Below are 11,862 nucleotides of genomic sequence, written 5' to 3' on the forward strand. Positions count from 1 at the left end.
AAATTCAGGTTTTGGACTCCCACTGCCCCAAAGCTGTCATGGCTAAGTGAGGCAATCTGGTCAAGAGTGATGATGGAATAGAGACAGGTAGCTGTTGGGTAGCAATCTCTTCCTTCAATTTGAGTCTCCAAGTGACACACATCTTCAAGTGCTGACTGCCAAAACCAAGCTGAACAACGATCTTTCAAATGTGAGCCAATACATTTAGATGCTGCAGACCTTGTTTCCTCCATTGCTGTCTTAGCAAGTCCTAAGTAATCTTCTCCCTGCTGCTCTCTCTGGACTCCCCCCATGCATTCCAGTTACCAGTTATAAAGATTCCCTTTCTAATCACTTCCTGTTCCCAAACATCCCATGTCCTCCCTGATGCCCCAATCCGAAGTCTGGACTCGGTGCCACTTCACCATGTCCCCAGAGGCCCTGCATTATAGCACTTACCAAACTAAAGCATGTCAACCATGCTGTCCCAGCAGTGCCTTAGAAGGATCACTGCCACCCCCTTCCCCTCTTCTCTACAGAAGCTATCTCAAAAAGCACAGGCTATGGGGAGTCAGGAGCTGGAGGAGTAATATCATTATTGGGGCAGGCAAAAGCTTGGCTGAGTGGGGAGCCCACCCCCTCCAACCTCCCAGTTGGTCTGTTACAACCTGAGGAAAATACCTCCTCCCAGTGTTGGTGCTTTATAAGAGTCTAAAGGTGAACCCCGGAGCTGCAGGAGCCATTTGGGGGAATGGCAGCAAAGCAAAAGGACCAGAGTAGTTTGGGGATGCCTGAGGCTCACCTCCTTCCTTTTTTTAAACTCCCTCAGAGGTACAGGACCTGTGGCCTGGGCTTTAGCCCTTGTCCGGTACAAATTCCCAGGCAGAGAAGTTGGCATCCCTGGTAAAAGGAGTTCTCAAACCAAAATAACTAGATAAGTACCACTACTATGAGAAGGGCAGCGCACTGAATTATATGACATGAAGCAGAATTATTGGGACAGACCAAAAAATTTAAGTAACATAATAAATATCCTCCAATGGATAAAGGAAGAGATTACTAATACAAACTGAAAGAAAACATTAAGAAGAAAAATACAAAAGTTGGAATAGAACACAATAGACAGGGTAAATAGCATAATGGATACAAAAACAAACAAACAACAACAACAAACACACATAGAGCAATGCAAAGGAAGCTCAGAGAGAGGAATGCTTCCAGAAAGAAGCAGAAAAGAATTCAAGTAGAGAGTAGAGAGACATAGAAAATAGAAGCAGAGTTTCCAAAATCTGGATAATAGGGAACAAGGAAGAAGAGGGAAAAGAAAAACAAACATAAAAGAAAAGGAAATATTTTAAGAAAATTGATAATTAATTCTCCAGAATTCAAAAGAGATGAAAGACCTCAGATAATAAGAGTTTATAAAGGACCAAACAGGATATATAAAGACCCACACCAACACATGCCATATTAAAACTTGAGAATATTAAGATTAAATACAAATTCTAAGATAATTTAGAGAGAAAGAGAAAGAAGAATGAGATTAACATCAATTTTCTTTTTTTTTGAGACAGGGTCTCACTCTGTCTCCCAGACTAGAGTGCAGTGGCGTGATCTCGGCTCACCACAACCTCCACCTCCCCACTTCAAGCGATTCTCCTGCCTCAGCCTCCCGAGTAGCTGGGATTACAGGCACACGCCACTACCGCCCAGCTAATTTTTGTATTTTTAATAGAGATGGGGTTTCACCATGTTGGCCAGGCTGGTCTTGAACTCCTGACCTCAGACGATCCACCAGCCTCAGCCTCCCAAAGTGCTGGGATTACAGGCATGAGCCACCGGCCTGGCCTAATATTTTTAAAACATAGAAGGAAAAGAACTTTGAACATAAATTTATCAAATGTGAGAGTATAATAACTATATTCTCAGGCATGCAAAGCCACTGAAGGTTTGCCACATAAAGACTCACTCTAAAGATATTCATCAGGGAAGTTCTCAAATAAAAAGATAAATCCTTTATAATAAGATATATGGGAAATAAGGCTAGTCAAATAACATACTAAAGTTTGTTGCCTAAAAAGGATAAAAAAGAAAGGATAAGAATTGCTAAAATTCCTTTTTTTTTTTTTATGGAGTCTGGTTCTGTCACCCAGGCTGGAGTGCAATGGCGCAATCTTGGCTCACTGCAACCTCTGCCTCCCGGGTCCAAGCAATTCTCCTGCCTCAGCCTCCCAAGTAGCTGGGATTACAGGTACACACCACCACGCCTGGCTAATTTTCGTATTTTTAATAGAGATGGGGTTTCGCCATGTTGGCCAGGCTGGTCTTGAACTCCTGGCCTCAAGTGATCCACCCTCCTCGGCCTCTCAAAGTGCTAGGATTACAAGCGTGAGCTACCGTGCCCGGCCAAAAAATTCCAGAATTAAAATCTTAGACAACAGCAACACAATTGGGATGAGGGCTGGGAAGAAAGGGAGAGACCCGAGGTACACGTAAACTGCTAATGTGTTTGTATTATAACAGAATAAATACAGACTTTAATACATTTAACAAATTAATAAGCATAAACACAAATTTGGGTCTTAAGAGTAACTACAATAACAACAAAAATATAATTTGTTTTAAATGAGAAAAAATATCTATTAGAAAGCAGGAAATGAGAAGAAATTTAAAATGAAGTATAGTAAGGAGAAAAATATTAAATAAGATATTAGAAATAAGTTCTAATAAAACAATCATTTCAATACGTATAAATGGATTAAAGTTGCCAATTAAAAGACTCTCCAATTAGATATGAGAGAGAAATAAATACAAAAAGAAAGAGGGCGAGAAAAAGAGAGAGAGAATGAAGAAAGATATCCTAAGCAAATATGAACCAAAAGAAGGCTGGAGAATCTATCTCAATATCTGATAACACAGAATTCAAGTTTTTTAAAAAATAGTAAGAGACATCAATGGAGGATACATACTAGAAAAATAAACAAGAGTAAAAGATGTGAACTTTTATATGTACCTAACAATGTAACCTAAAATATATAAATACTCTAACATAAAGCAAGAACTGACAGAATGACAGGAAAGAGACAAATCAACAGATACACTTGAATATTTTAACATGCTCCTTTCAGACAAAAAAATAAGCAGAAATAAAGAAGGTCTAAATAATACACTAAACGTGTTTAAGCAAGTAGATCTATAGAGAGCTCTCTACATCCAAACAGAGAATATGTAATTATTTTCAACATTTTAAAAAAGTAACTACAAACCAGGCTAAAGCTTCAGTGAATTCCAAGGAATCAATATCACAGAGACTATCTTCTCTGACCATAAAATTAAAAATGATAACAAAAATCAAAGCTTAAAATAGTTCCATATGGCTAGAACTTGGTTAAAAATAAAAACATAAGTGAACTTTTAAAAAAAATACATAGAATTGAATGACTATGAAAACACAGCGTGTTGACTTTGTGAGACACAGCTCAAGCATTACTCAGAGAGAAATATATACCTTTAAGTACATTCCTCTTCCTTATTTACTGCTAAAATGAACAAGTGTTTCCCTGAAAGTCACACAAACAGAACATGGAGTGCTGTGGAAAAGCTCTCACCACATACACAAATATCTACCTCGTGGCCTACTGGGCCTTCTGCCCCCAAGATTCATGAGGGACAAAATACGATGCTGTCAATAAACTAAAACCTAAAGTAAAAAACCACATCAGGCAGTGGCACACCCATCTTTGTCAAGGCTCAGTAGGCCTGTCCAAACTATTAACCAAAGCATACTTTTTTTTTTTTTTTTTTTTGAGATGGAGTCTTGCTCTGTCACCCAGACTGGAGTACAGTGGTGCAATCTCGGCTCACTGTAACCTCTGCTTCCCCGGTTCAAGTGATTCTCCTGCCTCAGCCTCCCAGGTAGCTGGGATTACAGGCGTCTGCCACTAGCCCAGCCAATTTGTGTATTTTTAGTAGAGACAGGGTTTCACCATGTTGGCCAGGCTGGTCTCGGACTCCTGACCTCAAGTGATCCGCCTGCCTTGGCCTCCCAAAGTGCTGGGATTAAAGGCGTGAGCCACCGTGCCCAGCCCAAAGAATACTCTGTTAAAGAAAAATATCATGGCGCTGAATCTCTCAAAAGTTTAGACCTTTTTGATCCACATTATCAACAGACCCTGGAATCAAGTATTTTATTTCCCTCTTACTAAGGATTAGGCACTGCTAGTTTCAGCTCCCATCCCCTCTGGCATCCACTGTGTGAGATGAAATATTCCCCCCTTTAGTTAAATACTCATCCCCTGATACTGATGTCATAAAAAGAAAACATATTTGCACACAAGTACCTGATACGGTAAGTCAGCCATCCTTAAATAAGTTTCCATCTTTAAACAGAAAGGAGATAAACTGGGAACACCATTGTTAGGTCTTGCAAACTGATGCAAAATAATAGCATCTTTAGAGTCAATCTCTTGCTGTTTCCTGTCAAAACCAAAACAGAAATAAAGTACAATCCACATGTTATCCACATTCGGTTCCCTTACTTCTTGAGAGGACCCTGCAGGGTTGTAGCTCCTCAATGAACAAGCAGATCTGTTTGTCACAGGGCCTTACATCACCCAGCACCCAGTTTGTTGAAGGGGCTTACCTCACCCAGCACTCACGGAAGCTTAGTCAAAACTCAAGAGAACCTTACAAACTCCCATGATATTACCATGACCCCACTGGCTCAGCAAAGTAACTACATAACAACCTCCTTCTGTTACCTATGGCCTCCAGGCAGCAAGAACATTTTCTGGTACTGGTCCACCTATTCTCCAGCCGGCTGTATTTACCTGCCAGGGACAAGCTGGATGGATAAAAATGATATTCTGTGCTTGCTGCGTGTCACACGTTGTTCTGAGGGTCTCACGGGTCTTATCTCCTTTAATCTTCATAATAACCTTATGAAGTAGGTACTACTGTTATCCACGTTTTATAGATGAGGAAATTAAGGCACAGAGGATTAACTTGCCCAAAGTCACATTGCTAGTTATGGCAGAATGGGCACTCAACCAAGAAGTCAGAGCCCATGTTTTTGGCCATTAGACTATACCATGAAACAGTCTATTCATCCATAAGACCCAGGAATAACAGTGCAGATTTGCTCTGCTATGACCCAAGTCTGTGGGGAATCTGAGACTGAAATTCTGGTCCCTCTTCCCAACTGCCCATGCCCTCACCTAACCCTTCTTTCACCTGTAATGCCATGGAACCTGCCTTCTGGATGCTCTCTCTCTAGCTCTGTCTTCCTTATTTTCTGCCTTCCCAGTATCCCCACTTTTACCACACAGCATGTATTTCAGTACCCCTGCTTTTCCCCTTTCTTCTGTCTCAGCCACACATCCATCTTTTCCTTTGGCTACTCTTTTGGGTGAGAAGGACTTCCCTGCATACAGCTTTTCAATAACCACTACACAATGGAATGAATGCTGGATTCCAAGTCTGGACAACTGGTGTCAAATCCAAGCCCTGCTTCCTACTGGCCACGTTAGCCTAGATCTCTCCACCATCTTCACCTGAAGAGTGAGGACAGTACCAATTCTGTATGGTCTATCATGAGGATTACATAAGGTAATACTGTAACTATTTAGTAAACTATCAAGCATTAAGTAATAGTGGAATTTATCCCCATCCAAAGAGATATGGTCTCATCCCTGCAAGCTCATCATTCCACACAGCCCCACTCATACCCCACTCCTCGGGACCCTTTTGCAATTTCCATCTTCATTTGACCCAGCTGATTTCTAGTCAGATAAACTTCACTCTTCCTTCCCCTTGGCCCTCCCTGAGCCTCTGGTTCCCTCGCATTGTTCCCAGTACAACACCACACCCCCTTCTTTCTACCCAAGCAAGAACAAGCTCTTTGTATCTTCATCACATGGATGCCCACTTCCTGCAGATCCCCATTTAGTAAAACAAACTCTCTTGAAAAGTTTACCACCCAAGGGCCCACTCAACTTCACAGTACAGAATGACTCATTTTGAAAATATGTCAAGTCAAAAAAAAAAATATTTGCTGCTTTCTGGCAATATTCACTATAAAAGAAATGTTTTCATTTAGATGGAATGTTCGGGAAGTCAGGTATTAAAATCAAGAACTCATTTAGACAATGTTCCAAGACAGCACAAACTATAGATCTGACAATTAACTGATTTTGTCCAGTCAAATAATTCCCATCACAAAGTGGTATTTTCATGTAAATTAACAGGCACAAATTTCAGAACTGACAGGAGAGGAGACAAACAAAAAATCCCTGCTCCATCAGCCAGAACGATCTAATTCTAATTGTTAATTTGGGCCATGTCATGGTAAGAATGGAGGCTAATTATCTACCAAGCATATGCTAATGACTTTATATATATTATATATGTTAACTTATTTAATTCTGACAATGACACTTTAGAATGGGTATTGTTATAGTTTAAATTTGGGATATCATATTATACTATTTTATAGTAGATAAGAAAATTGAAGCTCAAAGACGTTAAATAACTTGCCTAAGGAACATCAATTTAAGATTGACTCTGAAATAACTCGTTTCCATGCTCTTAAGCACTTCAAGGTCACCAAAATGGGCAATTCCTCGGTTAATCATATTAAAACTGCCAGTTTGACTTAGACCACTGAAGCCTGAAACTTTCTGATAAAAATCACAGCTAATGATGGCCAAGTTTTATTGAATTTTCACCTTGACAAACTCTGTTCTAAGCATGTCACGTGTTATCTCATTTAATCAACTCTATGAGAAAAGCTACTACTACTATTACCATTTTACAGATGAGAAAACTGAGTCATCAAGAGCTTACTGTCATATCCAAGGTTATGTGATTGGTTACAGACAGAGTCTGAATTTGAACGCAGACAGTCTGGCACCAGAGCCCTCCCTCCAACATGTCAGAAACTCCTCTCTAATTTAGGATCAGAGGTTTGGGTAGGTTGTTCCCTGTACAGCTATATTTTATAAAGTGATCTTACCATAAGGTTTATATAAGAGGACAGCCATAGAGCACTAACTAGCTAGTTTACTACTATTCCCGGGGCTAACGATACCACAGATGAACACGCCTCTGTATACAGCTGATGATTTGTTAGTTTGCAGAGATCAGATGTTGATTCGCCAACTAAATGCTCTAGAAGAGGCTGAGCCCGTGTGTCAAAAGTGCAAATAAGCACTGGTAATGTAGTTAGTATTTAGTCATTCAATTTACAAACAAAAATTTCCAAAGCCTGATTGAATTTAAGATAGCTGCCAAGCTATCTCCACTCAGGGAAAACAAAGTAGTGTGCTGGAACAATATTTATTTTAAAATATGGTGCTAAAAAACATGGATAAAACCCCAAAAACCTACTTCGGTTATATTCACTAATTAAACTTCCTAAGTAATTCTCACCTGTCAACTTTACTCTTCCACTCTAGAGACACAGTCATAGATTAAGGTTATGTCTATGCAGCAGAAAATCCAAGTAGGCTGGGGAAGAGTTTGCAATAGCCAGAAACTCAGGGTAGTCATTTTAAGGTGTATTTTCTATCTTACATATTTCAGATTTTGTTTTGTTTTCTGCCTAAATTATAAAGACTATTGAAACCTAGATTTCACCTTAAGTGGAGGTAGTTATCATGTAACCTCTAAAGCCTTGGTCTTTGACCTTCCTGCCTGGTTTTTTTCCCTTTGCCCCTCCACTCCTCTTCCCCTAGACGCTGCAAGAAAGGCACCTGATACAGGTCTGTCTTCCCTGAGCAATGCTTCAGTTCTCCACATTTCTCTTCCTTCCTCTTCCTCCAACAAAATGGATTTCAAAGTAGGTACTTTTTTTGAGACGGAGTCTCGCTCTGTCGCCAGGCTGGAGTGCAGTGGCACCATCTCGGCTCACTGCAACCTCCGCCTCCCGGGTTCAAGCGATTCTCCTGCCTCAGCTCCCCGAGTAGCTATAGGACTACAGGCGTGTGCCACCACGCCAGGCTAATTTTTGTGTTTTTTTGTTTTGTTTTTTAGTAGAGCCGGGGTTTCACAATGTTGGCCAGGATGGTCTCGATCTCTTGACCTCGTGATCCGCCCACGTCAGCCTCCCAAAGTGCTGGGATTACAGGCGTAAGCTGCCGTGCGCCCGGCCAAAGTAGGTACTTTCTAAGAGGCAGTGGTTAAAAACTGCAGGCTCTGATTTGAATCTAGATCCTACTACTCTTACAGTGTGATCTTGGGCAAGCTGCTTAACCTCCCTGAGCTGCAATTTCCTTATCTATGAAATGAACAAACAACAGTTGTGAGGAATAAATGCAGTCACACATGCAAAGCCCATCCTACTCAGTATTCAGAAATAGCCCTTTTTTATTGTTTGCATTACTTCAGAGCTTTCTAATTCAACTCAAACATTTGTCCAGAAACAAAACTGGCCAAGTATGGTGGCTCACACCTATAAACCCAACACTTTGGGAGGCCAAGGAGGGAGGATTTCTTGAGGCCAGGAGTTTGAGACAAGCCTGGGCAACATAGTGAGACCCCATCTCCACAAAAAAGTTAAAAAAAAAATTAGCCAAGTGCAATGGTTCATGCCTGTAATCCCAGCAACTCAGCAGACTGAGGCCAGAGGATCGCTTGATCCCAGGAGTTCAAGAGCAGCCTGGCCAACACGGTGAAACCCTATCTCTACTAAAAATACAAAAATTATCCAGACGCGGTGGTGCATGCCTGTAATCCCAGCTACTCAGGACGCTGAGCCAGGAGAATCATTTGAACCAGGGAGGTGGGGGCTGCAATGAGCTGAGATCGAGCCACTGCACTCCAACATGGGCGACAAAGCGAGATTCAGTCTCAAAAGAAAAAAAAAAAAAAGGAAGAAAAAGTGAATCAACCTAGGATTAAACCCCTTAGTCCAAATAAGCATCCAGTGCTGAGGTATATAGTCCCCTAAATAAGTTAGTAGCTATCTGTGGGCAGAGAGCTCTCCAGCCTCCAGTGACCACACCTGCCAGGGCATGGCCTACTCCGGAGTGGCAGCTGAGCTCCACACTGTTTCTGCAAGGTCATTTAAGCTTTGTTTTAAACTTGGTCCTGTGAAGCCTTCACTCCCTCCACTGCTGAGAAGCCTCATGGTTTGGGATCTCCTCAAAGGCTTTAGACTAGAATACAACTGAGAAACAACTGGGTTACCATTTAAATTACTGCCCAAATGTTTTAGTTCTTTAGGTAGCTTGAAATCTAACTTGAAATACAGTTCTAAAACTAGCACAATTAATAAATAATCTAGAGAGATAATTCTCTTTAAATTTTTTTGTTTGGTTCAGCTAGATTCAAGGCAATGTGTTAAGTGAGAGAATTAAATGTGCAACAAGCTTAAAATAAACTTCCTCAAATATGGCTAAATAATATGAAAACCAATACATTTCTCCAAACCTAAATGATTTCCCACCCTTTCAGAGATGGGAACTATTCAAAATATGTACGTTAGGCCAAATGCCTACATTAGGCTATCACAATAATCTCCTGGGATCCCTGCAGGCTAGTAAAGGTCACCTATCACTGTCTTTGTTTATAACCTATTGTGTAGGATTCCTCCACTGGAATAAGGCAGTGTGGACACATTTCTCTCACTTTAGAAAATACTGGCCAAGAGACATTCTGAGCTATTGAAAACTGGGCTTCTGGTAATCTTCCAGTGACGGAAGGCTCAAATGCATGGAAATTTTAACCATTAATTGATGTATCAATTAGCCAAACGACTGTCTCAGTGCCCTGTGGTATTACTCTACCCAAACAAAAATCTCGTGCCGGCTGGATGTACCAACAGCAGGGGCCTCCATTTTCTGGTATTTCCAACACAATCTTGTAAACATTCTGCGGCAGCGGATGCAACTGTTTACGGCACTGGGCGACTCCGTGTTGTGCCCAACACACCCATGTGCTAGCCTGTCCTACTGCTCACACAACAATGACATCTAAGCCTGAAGGTGGTGCTTGGCGTTCAATACCAGATAAGCAGAGAACCAGGTTAAGGCTGCATCAGAGCTGCCCACCACTACACTTGGTCATGCATCTTTAACAGGGACCCGCAGATTTCTGGAGCTTTTGCAATTTTTCAGTCTTTTGATGTTGACATTTAGGGAAGGATGGTGAAGAACTAACCTTTAGGTAAAAGATAAGGTTAGCAGTTAATATTCCAGCATTATTACTTATAAACAAGGCATTTCATAAAAGTGTAACCTATTTCTGCAGGGCCCAATTCTATTGTTGCAAACACACTGCACTTAGATCGTCCTAAGGCCATTTCTTAATAGATAACGACAAGTGACCCAGAGCATTTTGGGAGACAAATGTTTTTCCCTCCCAGCACCGGTTTAATTCTCCTTTCAACTCCAAACTGCCCCTCACGGCCAGGTGACCACAAATGCCTTTAGGGAAAGGTAATTGCAGGACGCTTGGGCATCTGGGCAGCGTGACCGAGGGGCTGGCACGGGCCCCTCTCACGCCAGCCCTGCCCTAGCCAGGTGCCCCTCTCTGCGCCCCTGTGCGGGGCCCTCTCTCCGGCTCACCTAATGACCAGGAGTTCGTGGAGCAGATACGCAGCTGCGGCCAGCAAAGCTCCCCCGGTCAAGTAAAGGGTTTTCTTCCACCAGGGATCGGAGCCCAGCCCTGCCATGATCCCACCGTAATCCTGCAAAGGGAAAGCGATGATGTCCCCATAAAAGGAGAAGGGCTCCTCGGACCCGGCCCACCAGCCGAAGAAGGAGATGCTCTGGTTCCAGCTCAGATCCACCACGCACGGCCTGGACGAAGCAAAGCCAACCCCCCAGTGCATGCTGCGCGGCTGGCTCCGGGCGCCCCTCCCAGGGCCCGCGCCGCCCGCATGGGAAGGGGCCGGCGCGGCCCGGCGCGGGCTCAGAGGCGCGCGGAGGGCGCGGGCGGCGCGGGCGGCGGCGACTGAGGAGGCGGCGGCAGAGGAGGAGGAGGAGGAGGAAGGGCACTGGCCGCGGACGGCGGGCCTGGCCGGCGGGGCCCCAGAGCCCTGGGCGGCAGCAGCGGCCGCCGGCTCCCCCCGCAGCGGCCTCTCCGCCCCGCTCTTTGTGTCGGCGCCTGGAGAAGGCCGCGTGATGTCATTGCTCCCCGGGGCAGGGAAACAGAGGCGGGATAAAGTCACCTACCCCGCGCCCTGCCCCCGCCCCGCATCTCCGCGGTCCGGCCGCCTCCGCCGGGGCCGGATCTGCAGGGCTGAGGCGCGCCGGGCAGGCTCCGCGCCTCCGGGCGGCACGCCCAAAAACCGCTCGCCGCGCGCGGGCAAGGGCGGCGGAGGTGCCTGGAAATGCGGCCCCACCGCGAGGAAGCTGCAGTCGGGGCCCGGATCCCGGTCCTCCCCTACCCCGGCCCGCCCTCCGCCTGCGCTCCAGCCCCTCCCGCGGGCCCCAGAGCAGGGAACGCGCAGGACTCACCTGGGGCGGCGCGGAGCTGCGGGCAGGAGACGCCACCAGGCGGGGGCTGGGAGCGTGGGCCAGGATTAAAGTCGGGAATCAGATTGTTCTGGCCATCAGGAAAGCGCTGCGTATTTGCATAATGTATAAAAACACTCTTATTACATTACACAATTACCTCGGGCTTGACCAGGTGTTCGCAGAGACGAGATGTCTGGTTTGACAAATAACAAAATACTCTACCTAGAGAGATTTCTCTGACAAACCCAGTTCAAGTCTTTTCTCTTTGAAGTCACTATCAGGGAACTCGCTGATACAGGGTTTCGGTTGGGGGACGGGGGTCCCTCTTTTGTTTTAGAAAATCTGTCTAACAACTGTGTGTGTGTTCAGTGTATTTTTTTCCTTTAACTTCATTTATTAAAGTTCATAAGTACAAAGAATAGAA

At 44.0% G+C, this 11,862-nt stretch overlaps 1 protein-coding gene across 4 annotated transcripts in view; it reads right to left on the reverse strand.

The window, feature by feature from the left end:
- Window positions 1–11,526, reverse strand: part of FAXC (failed axon connections homolog, metaxin like GST domain containing) — a 70,002-nt gene extending 58,476 nt beyond the window's left edge. Inside the window, exons 1-3 of one of the 4 annotated variants that reach the window (XM_016956031.3) lie at window positions 11,439–11,526; window positions 10,545–10,666; window positions 4,320–4,455 (exon numbers count right to left, since the gene is read on the reverse strand). In XM_016956031.3, coding sequence (XP_016811520.1) covers window positions 4,320–4,455; window positions 10,545–10,651 — 243 coding nt within the window. In that variant the 5' untranslated portion in view covers window positions 10,652–10,666; window positions 11,439–11,526. The other 3 variants (XM_016956030.3, XM_024357333.3, XM_003311413.6) reach the window with 3 other exon arrangements.
- Window positions 11,527–11,862: the final 336 nt, after the last annotated feature.

This window comes from Pan troglodytes, chromosome 5 (genome assembly GCF_028858775.2).
Source record: "Pan troglodytes isolate AG18354 chromosome 5, NHGRI_mPanTro3-v2.0_pri, whole genome shotgun sequence".
NCBI classification, from domain to species: domain Eukaryota; kingdom Metazoa; phylum Chordata; class Mammalia; order Primates; family Hominidae; genus Pan; species Pan troglodytes.